The sequence below is a fragment of the Paroedura picta genome, chromosome 7, assembly GCF_049243985.1.
Source record: "Paroedura picta isolate Pp20150507F chromosome 7, Ppicta_v3.0, whole genome shotgun sequence".
Taxonomy (NCBI): Eukaryota; Metazoa; Chordata; class Lepidosauria; order Squamata; family Gekkonidae; genus Paroedura; species Paroedura picta.
The window spans coordinates 64,116,993-64,131,709 of NC_135375.1; the positions used below are offsets into that span (position 1 = coordinate 64,116,993).

General features: G+C 40.0%; 1 protein-coding gene across 2 annotated transcripts in view; it reads right to left on the reverse strand.

Annotated features, from left to right (window-relative positions):
- DAPK1 (death associated protein kinase 1) overlaps positions 1-14,717 on the reverse strand; it is a 99,539-nt gene that overhangs the window by 31,685 nt on the left and 53,137 nt on the right. For both annotated transcript variants that reach the window (XM_077344606.1, XM_077344605.1), the window contains exons 5-12: positions 10,576-10,705; positions 9,488-9,536; positions 9,360-9,386; positions 5,914-6,066; positions 5,597-5,642; positions 4,221-4,310; positions 1,671-1,763; positions 171-290 (exon numbers count right to left, since the gene is read on the reverse strand). In XM_077344606.1, coding sequence (XP_077200721.1) covers positions 171-290; positions 1,671-1,763; positions 4,221-4,310; positions 5,597-5,642; positions 5,914-6,066; positions 9,360-9,386; positions 9,488-9,536; positions 10,576-10,705 — 708 coding nt within the window. The remainder of the gene's footprint in view (positions 1-170; positions 291-1,670; positions 1,764-4,220; positions 4,311-5,596; positions 5,643-5,913; positions 6,067-9,359; positions 9,387-9,487; positions 9,537-10,575; positions 10,706-14,717) is intronic.

The window sequence follows — 14,717 nt, forward strand, 5'->3', positions numbered from 1 at the left end:
TCTGTATCTGATGAAGTGTGCATGCACATGAAAACGTTGTTGGCCTCGAAGGTGCTACTGGACTCAAACTTTGTTGTATATAATAGGACTGTTTTAGTGACGCTGTGACACAGTGGTATTTTATTGCTAAGACTATCTACTAAGCAAATTATCAGGGAGCTACAACATACCTTGTTGGGTTGATTGACATCATAATTGGTCAAAGACCCCAGAAGATGTTGGAGACCAGGAACATTATCATCATTGATGGCATGAATGATGGCTTTCATGACAAATGAATCTTCTTCATCCTTGTCAATTAGTGATGGTGGGAGAGAAAAGACAAGTGAACATAAAATTGTTCTCTTGAGGGGAAAAAGTGCACACACTATTCTTTGTGCGAGTACAGAAAAGGAAATGTAACTGACACAGTTTACACTGCGATGGTATCGAGTATTTAGGACACCAGAGACACTGATTCAAATATGTGTTGTAAACTATGAAAATTACAAACTGATTGTGGGCTATGTGCTTTCTTTCAGACTAGCTACATTGCAGGGTTCTTGTGAAGATAATGTGGAACAGGAAAGAACCATAAACACTATCCTGGGATCTTCTGAAGGACAGCTGGACAGAATGTGGGTTTTTGCTATGCCATTACCATTCCCAATGATAGTCTAACTGCTAACATTTTCGTGTATGTTTTGAAAAGACTTTACTTTTTAAAATGAGATGTCTCTTTTTGCTGCACCAACACATGCTTTTTATACATTATCTGGGAAATAAGTTCTGTCTCCAATGTGTATGTGTGTGCATGTTTTGGCCTTTGTACAATTTAGGATTTAAAAAACACATTTATCCTCCAAGAATACACAACAGTGCCTTAAACCACAGTGACACAATGCTGCAATATCTCTGGCTGCTGAGGAATCAGTTTAGCAAATTAAGACAACTGATTCAGCATTAAAAGCATGACACATGGAGATTTATAAAAAAATTGGAAGTTTACAGAGACAAAAAATAAGGCAGATTTAAAAAGCACTTTACTGACTTTCTGATATGCAACCAGCCTATAATTTCCAGAAAAAAACCCTCTTTGCTTAGTTTTTATTACTATTTAAACATTGCTAGTCACAAGAATGGATACAATAAGAGTGCACAGTAAATCTTAAAATGTAAATTATTAGTTTTATAAAGGTTAGAACTGTTTCAACCTATTGTAAATTATAAACTCTTGTGAGCTGTCCTGAGCCTCTGGGGAAGGGTGGCATATAAATCTGAGACTCAATCAACCAATCAATAAAATGATAGAATAATTCAGAAGGTTAGATTATTTAGGAATGACAGCATGGCCATCATTCCCTTCAGCTCTAGTATTTATTTGACTCCCTCACTATGTTGACATGGAAAATCTGAATGAGTTACAATCACTGCAACCTGAAGAGTTTGACAGCAGGGAGGTATGGCGCATACATGAAAAACACATCCTACCCCATGCCAACTGCTGGAGTTACCACTCTCAGCCTAACCCTGCCTCACAGCAGGATAAATGGAGAAGAGGACATTTTCTCTTCTGAGGGTTTATCAGTTATCTCCTTTGTATCAATATGAATTTCCTACACACCACAGTTTGCACACATTACAATTCAGACAATATTAAGTCCATCATTATACTTCCATCATTCACTTACCAGAGTATCATCACTTCTAGCCACACTCATGTTACTTCTGGATAAAAAAGATCTTGATAATCTTTGGCATAATGATATTAATCGCACAGATTGCTTTTAGAAGAGAAGAAAGAAATATTTTTTTGTGAAAATAATAATTTGTATTACGAAAGATCTCTTATAACTTTAAGTTCAGTGGACTACATTGTAGAAGTGTAATTATAATGGTTATAAGCTAAATTGAGAGCCTCTTGTGGCGCAGAGTGGTAAGGCAGCCGTCTGAAAGCTTTGCCCATAAGGCTGGGAGTTCAATCCCAGCAGCTGGCTCAAGGTTGACTCAGCCTTCCATCCTTCCGAGGTCGGTAAAATGAGTACCCAGCTTGCTGGGGGGTAAACGGTCATGACTGGGGAAGGCACTGGCAAACCACCCCGTATTGAGTCTGCCATGAAAACGCTAGAGGGCATCACCCCAAGGGTCAGACATGACTCGGTGCTTGCACAGGGGATACCTTTACCTTTACCTTTATAAGCTAAATATCTGGACCAAAACTAATGTAGAGTATAATAAGATAATATAACTATTCACAAGTTTACACCCATATGTTCCCCCCTTCCTTGAATGATGAGATTTCTATGGGAAACACTATACCTGTTATGATTACACAGCACTAGCGAACTGTGGAATCTATGTTCAGTTTAAAAAGACTTCTGCTGCAGGAAGCAAAACTGCTGATCATGAATCAGATTCTCAGAGAGCAAGGTCATGGATTCAAGACAGCCTCTAAACCAGTCTTTCTCAGCTTCTTTCCCATTAAGAACCCCCTGAAACATTCACCAGGTTTTGAGAAACCTAGAAGTAGCACAATTGTGCAGAATATGGTGGGGAAGCATAGCTGTGTACATGCCTATCTGAGGCCCCTTCCCACCCCCTCCAGGCCCACCATTGGCCATTTTTTGGGGGGGGGGTCAACATGGCCATATATGGTTATATCAGCCAATAAATGTTTAACACATTAAAAATATATTAAAATTAATTAACTCTCACCCATTCGGGAAACCCTTTCAGGGCCACTATGAAAACCTGGTTGAGAAAGCCTGCGCTAAGCTGTCGTACCCTAACGGAAACTACGTCTCCTTTTCTTATCTCTCACTGCAACCCTTTTGATCATGGGCCTTATACCCCCAATTAAATTATCAGTCCAGGATAACAATAAACAAAAACAAATAACCCCACCATTATCTCCAATGGTTTCTTAATATGCATCAAATAATCATGTAAACAAAGGATGGATATTCAGCATCCATAACAATATCAATATAATCAATGTATTCATTGGACAGAGCAGTCACCATGTTAGTGATGACATGTTGTTCTCAACAGCTCCTATCACATGGTAAATACATGGATATAAAAAATTTGCCACAAAGAACTAATGTGGTGATTTAACACATTGAAACAGGATGTAGGAATGAGCATGGGGTGCTTGGCTCAGAAACTGAAATGTTCCTGAATCAATGATGTTTCGGGTACTTTATCGGCCTATCTGAGCTGAACTGCCCATACCATGCATTCAAAGAGCCTGAATCAGTTGGCTGAATCACGATTCAACCCATCTAAATGCATCCTCCCTGCTTTCCCAGGCAGTGTATGCGCCTAGCAGCTGATAATGGCAGGCACCCCGCCGGTGCCCAGCTTGGGAGGGATTTAAAGGGCCTGTCATCATCAGGTGTTCAGTGAATTGGCCGTTCCCTTTAAATGCTCAACCCACCACGCTGCTTGCTGGGGAGGGATTTATAGGGAGTGGGTGGGATGCCTTTGGCTGAGGAAGCTGAGATGCCGCTGCCTACAAAGGTTGGGGGGGGGGGCAGAAACATGTGCACAAAAAGCAGCAAAACTTTTTGGATTTAGCTGAATCCAAAAAGGTGAAGGGGTATTTGTGCGGTTTGGATTTAGTTAAATAGTTTTCAGCTGAATCTGAAACGAAATGCATTTTTTGTGTGTGCACATGCCTAATCAGGCGAGCCAGACCTAAGTACTAGAGCAAATGTTTATAAAGTGCTGAATTAATTAACATATACTCATACATTCTCTTTTTATTTGTTCTCTATGGTTTAAGGAAAGATTTCACTACTTTACTTTTAGACCACATTGCCATACTTTCCCCCCCTCCTTACTTCCAGGGCTTCATGAATATTCTTAATTCTTATAATTGTATTAGGGGTTTTATGGGTTTTGATATGTTGTTACCCGCCACGAGCCTTAGGGGAGTGGCAGGCTATAAATTGAAACAATAATAATAATAATAATAATAATAATAATAATAATAATAATAATAATAATAATAATAATAATAATTTGTAGAAACCTCATTATTCTGATCCTATTACTTGACTGAATGGAAAAGGCCACACAATGCTTAGATAGAATGCATACATGACTCTGTTGCTCGTCAGTTTCATTTTGAAAAAAAATGTGCATGAGTTTCAGAACTGAATGCTTATACCAATTCTTTAAAGCAAATCAAGATTGTAATAGCTTTTTATTCCTAAACCACATAACAACCTACTTACTTTCCATTTCCTGCGTGCTGCAAACTTTTTGAATTTCTCCATATTTACAGCAGATGCTTTTCTACTCAGTACTTGTAGAGTATCCTTAGGCTGTGAGGGAATGAAAAGAAGTATTTCAAATGATATATTTTATTCTACAGAGCTGGGGGAGATAGCAAAAAAAAAAAAAAAAAGGACGGTTAACTAGATTGATTTCCTTTGCCTTGTATCCTAAATAAATCCATTTATTAGGAAAAAGTGAAGGTTTATAGTTAATTTGATTCTAGACACAGGCAAAAAACAATTTTTCTCATTTCGTTTTTCATTCATCTTTAAAAACCCAGACATTTATTGGTGTCCTTTTCCAATTATGTTTGGTTTAATATTTAGTCTTCCTTTCGAAATCATACCCTCACTGCATAATGTGCTGCCAGTGGTACATATCCTATAATACTTGCTCTCAGGCTCTTGTTTTAATTAAAACTACCTGATGTACAAATGCAAGCATGAAGCCTAACTGCAAATGAAAGCATGAAGCTTAACTCCAGAAACCAGGATTCTATACCAAGATTTAATTCAAACTTAGGGCCAAAGTGGATTTGCTGTTTCTCCACTGCCACACATCAGATTGCAGGGAATGTCTGTAAAAAAATAAAATAAAGGAGCATCTTTTGGGATTGAAATTCTGCAATATGGGATGGTTTCCCACACTGAAATGGTGCTGGCCAGGAGTGCCCCCCCCCCCATTTTTGCCACTCCACATAGAAAGCAGCTACAACAATGAAACAGTTCTCTCTGTAGAACCCGGGTCCAGCTCTTTAAAAACAACGTGACATCTCGATGTGACATCTGAATGCAGTCAGTCACTTGAGTCATCAACTGGGTCCTTCTCTTCTTTGGCATTATGGCATATTCTAGAACAGTTTACTCCAAAACATTAAATGAACAATTGAAATGTTTGGCCATATGCAAAAGAAGGGAGACTGGAGCATGCATCTCAAATTTTTCTAGGAACCAGCAAGTTCAGGATTTCCTGGGCCATCTGGGAAGGGATACAATAAGCACCACATGAAGAGAAAGGAGGTAGCTAGTACAAAGATTATGCTTATGAGGAGCTTATCAGAACGTAAGTGGAATCAAAGAGGCCACATTTAGAGCACAGCCTTCTTTTATGGAATATCTCCTTTAATATCAATCCCTTCCTTGGCTAAACACTGATCATATATATCTTTGGATTGTATATTAGCAGCATTCACTTTAATAAAGTCTATGGCTTTCAGTTTAGACGGCAAAAGCTGTTCAGTGGGAAAGCTTTAATTTCATCAACCTTTTAGAATATCAGAAATACAGTATAAAAACCTAATAAGAAGATAACAATTGATGTATTATATACTAACCTTGATCCAGGGGTGCTGCAAGCTGTCTTGAATTGTCATCCTTTTCCTTTTAAAGTAGAAACACATGTATTCTTCAAACTGGCATTTCATAGAATCACAGAATCATAGAATAATAAGAGTTGGAACTGACCTAATGTAACTATATAGTACCACAAACATACTACATAATAAAAAGTCATTATGGACCAGGGAGCTTTCAGACATTAAAAGCACAAGGCAAGTGATGCCAGGAATAAAATGATAGGGGAACTTTCCCTCCCCAAATCTCCTCAGTCTGCACTCAATGTTATGAAAACACTGGAGGAAAAGAAACTTACTTTGGGTCTTTAACCAGAAGTCTTCTTATAAAATCCTTAGCTAGGGCACTGGTATTACTGAAGAATTCTTCCTCAAAGTCATAGTTCACAGCAGATACATTGGCTAACGTTTCTTGTTTTGTCTCTCCAAGAAAAGGTGATGCACCACTCAGACTGTTAAAATGAAGTTTAGTGAAATAACGATTACTATCATGTTTTAAAAATCATATGTGATAAGGAAACAACAGATGGCTATTTTCAGAATGTTGAATTGCCTGGAAAAGCAGATGAATAAGGAACGATACTGATCTTCAAAATATGCCATAATAGATTATGCTTGTTTATTTAGTTATGTTATTTATAGTCCACCTTTCTCACAGGGACTCAAGGAAGATGAAACATAGTGAGACAGTATAGTCAACACAATGGGATATTCAGTCAATTCAGTAACCAATGCATTAGGATTTTAGAAATTTGGAACCACCAGAAAAAATGAAGCATAACAGAAGTATTCACTTGACACATTAAACAGTACAGAAGTTACGTAAACAGGATCCTATTACAATAAGCTATATACAGCAGTATACAGTCTCTATTCTCTATTTTCTCAACTTTTTTTACTGTTGAGAAACCCTTGAAACATTCTTCAGAAATCCCAGACATGACATGATGGTGCAGAATATGATTGGGAGCCTGGGCCCCCTTCTCTTTCCACCCTCTCCAGGCCCATCATTGGCCAAGGGGGGGGCAGGTTGACATGACCATATGTGATCATATCACCCAATAAATGTTTAACAAATTAAAAAATATATATTAAAATTAATTAATTCCCACCCATTCAGGAAAACTTTCCAGGGCCGTCATGAAACCCTGGTTGAGAAAGCCTGCTCTACTCATTTATCCAAGCAAGTCTGTAAAACCATTTTGTATAGTGCAACTCTATTATCTTTACAGAGAAGCTCTCTTGAATGGTTCAGCTTTGCATAGTCTGCAGAAGACCAGGAGAGTGGGAGTTTTCATGAGTTTTCTAACTATTCCACAAGGTGGAAGCCACAATGGAGAAAGCACATGTACAGGTAGTTGTTGATTTTGCCCATTTGCAGGCTAGAACCTGCAGAAGCTCCTGCAGATTTGAGCAAAGTTGGCATGATGGAACAGAAGGAGAAAGGCAGTCCTGCAAATAAGAGGGACCAAGGTCATGAAGGGTTTTGTATGTGACGCACTGCCAATACCTTAAAATGAGCCTGGTAACATATGGACAGCCAATGTAACATCAGCAGAATGGGAGTAATATGCATATTCTGTCTAGCTCCTGTTCATAGCTTGGTCATGGCATTCTGGATCAGCTGGAGTTTTAAACTTGATTTTGAGGGAAGACCAATATATAGTGTGGCCTAGTCTCACTATAATTGTGGCATGGATCTAGATGGCCAAGTCAGGTAGGGGGATACCTTACAGGGTAGGCTGACAGAAACATTTTTTTTTGCAGCTGCATTAACTTGCTTCTCCAATGACAAAGCTGGATCCACAATATTTTAACTGAGCTTGCAACCATTAAACTCCATTAAAAGTTGGGAAAACAATGTTCTTCAAGAACTCCTCCTTTCCAATCAGCATTATCTCCATCTTTTCAGGGTTTAGTTTAAATTTGTTCACTCTTAAGTCAGTTCAGTTAACCATTGCAGCTAGGCAACAATTCAGGACTTCTACTGCTTCACCAGATATTTAGATAAGGGTATATACTGCCCCCCACCCCCAATCTACGAATTATTTGTCCCAAGGGTTTTAATTAAAAGTATGGGGGAATAGTATTGGGCACTGTGGAACAACATAAGATGTGTCCCACACTGATGACAACTTGTTTCCAATAACAACCCTTTGAGTCCGATCCATGAGGAATGATTTGAACCAGTTCACCCCCCCCCAGATATATACTGTATATACTCGCATATAAGCCGACCCACATATAAGCCGAGGCACCTAATTTTACCACAAAAATCTGGGCAAACGTATTACTTTGCATATAAGCTGAGGGTGGGAAATGCTCCATCATCACAGGCTCTCCCATCCAGCCTCCCCTCCCAACAAATACATGACAGTAGGTTCATGACAGTAACCTACTACAACAAGTTCAACAGCTACCAAACAGGGAGAATGGACAACTCTAACTACAACTGAAGTACCCCCAGAACAAAACACTGAAATAGTGAACCGTAAAAATCAACTTTTAAAAGAAACACAACCCCAAGAAGAAAAGGCAAGCAATGCTGCCCCTTAGACAAAAAAAGCAACACTAGGAGAAAGAAACAGTAAATCCCAAAGTACTCCCAAAACCCACCCCACCCACAGAAACCAAAATAATAGTTTGGAAGAAACACTGCAAAAGGCAATGCAACGTTTGGCTGGCTGGAACAGGCTTTTATTTCAATTACTGTATATACTGGCGTATAAGCAGAGGAGGGCTTTTTCAGTGTGGAAAAAGATGCTGAAAAACTAGGCTTATATGTCAGTATATAAGTCTATCTAATGGAGGCATCTGCCTCCAGATGCCTCAACAAGATGGCATCAAAGGCTGAATATAAAGTCAATATCAGTAACAGAAAGGCCTGGCCTTTGTCTACAGTCAGACAGAGGTTGTCAACAAAATTGTATGATTTATTTATACATTTTTTGAGTTGCTGCTCATCCAAAGGGTCTCACAGCAACTTACAAAATTAAGACCATATAAATAAAAGCGATATAAAAACAGATGACAAATATGAAAATTAACATTAAAATGTTAAACCAATAAAATACGTGGCTAGCACCATAATAAAACAACTCAAACATGTGAATTACCCTTCAAAGCCCAACCTAAACAATATGGCCCTGCACATCCTGCAGAAACTAAATAAATTTAGCACGGCACAGATGTCATCAAAGAGTACATTCCACAGTGTAAGGCTTTTCCCCTGGTGACAGCTAACCAAGCCATCCTGGGTTCTGGCTAGGACTCCTTGACAGTCCCATAGCCTGGCCAGAAGCCAGATTGAAAAGGGCTGGAGCAGACTGATTATCCATGATTTTGAGTTGGTTTGCTACTGCTCTCAGTCACTTTGCCCAGAAAGAATAGATTGAATACTAAAATTAAAAATGATACTGAAGTTCACCTCTTTGGAGATAAATAAGCAGCTTTAACTATGAGTTTAATTCCCTGAAAATAATTACAGTATTTAAATCACATTCCATAACTACTAGAAGCAACAATATAAATATTGTCTCTAGAATTATTCAGAGATGTTTTCATGGGGAAGTTCTTTATGGAAGGGTCCATTTGATATTCTTCCGAACCACATTTGTTTATTCCTCTGATCTTTTTTCTTTCTTAGTAATTTTCCTCTTTCTTGGAGAAAGAGATGGACTGTTGTGTGGCTTGAAAACAGCTATTAATATTTGCAAACAGTATGATTAATGGACGTAATACTTACAGAATGTAAGTTATTACACCAATGCTCCTGCAAAGAAAAGGAGGGGAAGAAAAAAATTCTTGTCATCATTCAAAAGTGATTAGCAAAATCACAATTCAATTCATGTGCTATACGTTTTCAAAACTTACCACATATCTGCCTCAAGACCCAAGGGTTCATAGTTTACTATTTCAGGAGCTAAGACACAAAGATTAGCTTTAGTATACAGGTAGAATAGTTTAACTTGGCACTATTTTATTCTCTACAGCAATAACTAAGAAGAAATTTAACAAATTCTGCTTATTGTTTATGAACAATATACTCCACAAGGAGAGAGTTTAGAAAGAGCTAGCAAAACAATGCAGCTAGAATAATCTATGCTCACTATTCGCTGAATCAGTTAAGGCAAGTGTGAACCTGTAGGAAAAATTCAGTTTCTGTACTTTTCATCTACCCTTTTTGCATTCTTCTATCTCTTTTTTACTTTTAATAGTACTGATTCCACTAAAACACACTGGGTATTTATTATCCTGTGGTACATGGTTCCCTGTATTCAGAAATAATTTACATTGAGGTACGGGTTAGAATTTACTTTCACAAACAAAGGACAGTCCACACTGTTAAAATGGATAATTCTAACACCTGTGAAAGAGTATACTTACCAGTTCAAAGGTTTTACAAAAACTCCGGATGTGACTTCTCCACTCATGACCTCATATACATAACGATTGTTGTTATTAAATGCTTGGCTGAGCCACACTGATGCATGGCTCAGTATACCTACATCATAATTGAGCTGACTGGCATTTTGAAGGGCCTTGAGTTTAAAACAAAGGCATACATTGTTCTCCTGTAACATTCCCAAATTTTTCTTATGCAGTGGATTTAAGTGAGAATCCTCCTCCACAAGAAGAAATGGAAGGAATCTAGACCCACCACAATATTTTATATGGTTAATGTATTGTTATTCAGGTTGTTTATCTTTCCTTATGTAGTAAATATTGGGAGAAGGGCGGTCTAAAAATTAAATAATAATAATAATAAATGTGATATTTTCCCACAATGTTTCCTGCATTCTGCAGGGAGTTGAACTAGATGACCCTGCGTGTCCCTTCCAGCTCTATGATTCTATGTTACTCAGTTTATTAAGGTACATGCCTATGTGCCTTCTAACCAATTTTAATGCTAACCTGCAAATGTGGCAGAAAAGGAACAAAAAAAGAGCAAGAGTACTTACCAACAAATTCTGGTGTTCCAAATATGTTCTTAAACTCATTACTAAAGTCAATTTTGTGTGCCAAGCCAAAGTCAATGATCTTGATACGAGGTTTTGGTACATTTCTATCTAGCAGCATTATGTTCTCAGGCTTTGAAGAAAATAAAAGTAATAACTGCATGAAAGTTGCAGGCTAATACCACAATTTAGGATCTTTTTCTTCAAGAAAACATTGTATCCAAGCCGCCCCCCCATATCTGAACTTCTGTTCCAAAACAGGATAGAACTCTATGGATTCTCATAGAAATCTATTTTTATTTATAATACAAAGTTTTCTTAGAAAATCCAGTATTAAGATAAATACATACATGAAAGATTTAATATTAGCTCTACACATTATGGCAGAAAAACCCCAGTGTTGCATTCTGAATTCCGACTGAACCAAGTGCCCAGGAGCGATTTAAGAATTCTTGGGACCTGTAGCACCAGAGCCAGTTTGAGGATTCACAGGGCCCCGGAAAAGTACAATTGTAGTGGGAGCAGCCAGACTGGGGTAGAAGCCCCACCGCCAATGGAAAGGGTTGTCATTCCAAAAGTCCGTAAAGAGGGAAAAGGGGGGAGGAGAGAGGCCCTGATCCATGGAGGGGTGAAGGCACCAGGCACAGTTCTTGGAAGCACAGGGCCCGTAGTACATGCTACATGTGCTATATGGATAAACTGGCCCTGCAGGTGCCCAAGAATACTGTATGCGATGACAGATGTATCTGTGTTCCCTTGACGTGGGGCAATGGAGGGCCTAAGTCAGGCCACACCTGGGACAGCCCTGCTGCCAATGTCAAACGGAACTGGGAATTTGCCTTGCCACCAGACGACTGGTAAAGCGGGGCTAATTCCCAGTGTAAAAACAGTAACAGAAATGCTGATTCTGTGAATTTAGGCAGACTGTAAGTGGCTGGGCAGAAGGGATTGTGTCTATGCTTGGCTCCTGTGGCCCTTTTTGCATGCCAAGGAGAATACCGATCACCACTTTGAGGTTGGGAGGGGAATTTTCTCCAGACCAGACTGGCCAGGGATTCTTTTTTTTGGAGTGGGGCATCATCTAGATGTGGAATTGGGGTTACTATGAATAGTTGGAATTCCTGCATTCATTTCGCATCAATTATTGTGCTGGTTGAAATGACTGTAAATAAAGTATTGTTGTATTAATTCCTGCATTCTGCAGGGAGTTGAACTAGATGACCCTGGAGGTGCTTTCCAACTCTAAGATTCTAAGGAGTAGAAACAAACAAAAAGACTAACAAACAAAAGGACTAACAACATATGTGGCTGGGTATGAGATTTTGCGGGGAACTGCCACAAATTTTAGAATCATAGAATCATAAGGGACCTCGTGGTTCATCTAGTCCAACCCCCTGCACTATGCAGGACACTCACAACCCTATCACTCATCCACTGTAACCTGCCACCCCCTTAAGCCTTCACAGAATCAGCCTCTCCGTCAGATGGCTATCCAGCCTCTGTTTAAAAATTTCCAACGATGGAGAACCCACCACCTCCCAAGGAAGCCTGTTCCACTGAGAAACTGCTCTGTCAGGAACTTCTCCCGGATGTTTAGATGGAATTTCTTTTGAATTAATTTCATCCCATTTGTTCTGGTCTGTCCCTCTGGGGCAAGAGAGAACAATTCTGCTCCATCCTCTATATGGCAGCCTTTTAAATACTTGAAGATGGTTATCAGATCCCCTCTCAGTCGTCTCCTTTCTAGGCTAAGCAGACCAAGCTCCCCCAACCTTTCTTCATACGTGTTGGTCTCCAAACCCCTCACCATCTTTGTTGCCCTCCTCTGGACACGTTTCAGTTTGTCAACATCCCTCTTCAATTGGGGTGACCAAAACTGAACGCAGTTCTCCAAGTGAGGCCGAACCAGAGCATAATAAAGCGGTACCATCACCTCCCGTGATCTGGACACGATGCTCCGTTTGATACAGCCCAAAATCCCATTCGCCTTTTTAGCCACTGAGTCACACTGCTGACTCATGTTCAATGGTCTACTAAGACTCCAAGATCCTTTTTGCACATGTTACTGCCAAGACAAGTCTTCCCCATCTTATATTGGTGTTTTGGTTTTTCCTACCTAAATGCAGAACTTTACATTTGTCCCTATTGAACTTTGCATAAAATGCAGTTTAGCCCACTTCTCAAGCCTATCAAGATCATCCTGTATTCTGTTGTGAATATAGCATCCACTTTTCGATGCTATCAAGATCATCCTGTATTCTGTTGCTGTCTTCAGTTGTATTTGCTACCCCTCCCAGTTTAGTATCATCTGCAAATTTAAAAAGTATCCCCTCTAATCCCTCATCCAAATAATTTATATTGAATAACGGAGGCCCCAGGACAGATCCTTGGGGTATTGCACTTGTCACTCTTTTCCAAGAAGATGCTGAACTATTAAGAAGTACCCTCTGGGTATGATTGTCAACCAGTTATTGATCCACCTGACAGAATTAGGATCCATACCGCATTTTACCAACTTGTGAACAAGAATATCATGTGGAACCTTATCAAAAGCTTTACTGAAATCCAGTTAAACTATGTCCACAGCATTCCCCTGATCCAGCAAGGTAGTCACTTTCTCAAAAAAAGAGATTAGGTTGGTCCAGTTTAGCCCACTTCTCGAGCCTATCAAGATCATCCTGTATTTTGTTGCTGTCTTCAGTTGTGTTTGCTACTCCTTCCAGTTTAGTATCATCTGCAAATTTAATAAATATCCCCTCTAATCCCTCAATTTTTTAAGTCTTTAAGTTGCTACTGGACTTTTTCTACAGCTACAGATAAATAAGGCTACCCATCTTGATCTAGTTTGTGAAGCCTCACTTAAAAGCATGCACATATACATATGGATAGATATATCACATTTCCGCTTCTTCAAACTAGCACTGTCATCTAACCCAGTGGTCCCCAACCTTTTTATTACCGGGGACCGGTCAATGCTTGACAATTTTACTGAGGCCCGGGGGGGGAGTAGTCTTTTGCCGAGGGACATCGCCACCGCCACCTGAGCCCCTGCTCCACTTGCTTTCTTGCCGGCGCCCCTGACTTCCCGTCGCCAGCTGGAGGGCGCTGCCAGCAGCAGCTGCACAGTGCCATGCTGAGGGGGAGCCCCAGCCATGGGGGCTGCTGGAGAGCACCAAAGGTGAGCTAGCGGCAGAGTGGCAGGGCAGCCCCCAAGACATCAGCCGGGGAGGAGGACAAGGAGGAGCCGCGGCCCGGTACCGACTGATCTACGGACCGGTACTGGTCCCCGGACCGGGGGTTGGGGACCACTGATCTAACCAACTGATCGCTAATGTATCAAAACCACATCAGAACTGGGAGTCTGAGGTCATTGCTACTTGGACTGATGGAGAATAGTCTTTGCCACTATTCCATAATGTAGTCCTTGAATTTCCCTATATTTGCCTAGTTACATCAATTGTTTCTGCTACTGTCTATAATGTAGAATGTGAGATTGCATGGCTTTTGCATTGAGCCATGATAGCACATCTCAGTTTGATTCCTATACCCCCCAAAGCAACTAGCATCACATTTGTCTTTGTTCTACGTGCTGTCTTATAGGTATTCTGGAATGTCCTGAGGGATTGTGTTGACATTAGCTTCAATATCTAATTTGAAGAGAACTGGTAAACCAGATATGGTGACTGAGCTATGGGACTGAGGGGTCTGAAACAAATTTCCTCAGAAAAATGCCCCAGTTCAGGTCCCCTGGTTTTGTCCAGTTTGGGAGGTTGACTGGTAGTCCTGCTGTCAAACTAAAATGGATGAAAACCATTTTAGTGATCAATTTCACTCTCTCTTGCTTAGGAGCAGGAAGAAGTGAAGCAGACCACTAAAATGGCCGACAGCCATTTCAGGCTAACAGCGGACGGAGACAGTGGCCAGCTATTATATTTAAATGGCAGGCAGCCCTTTAAACCCTCAATTTCACTACCCCCCCCCCCAAGTCACTGCAAATGCTTGAGCCCTCCTGGTAATGACCTTTACTCTGCAGATGTCAATTGTATGAACCAGAGTTAATGTTTTCCAGAAGCCATTCTTTGACCTTGTTGTCTGAAATACTGAAGACAATCTCATCTCTTAACATCAAGTCTATGAAAGCCTCA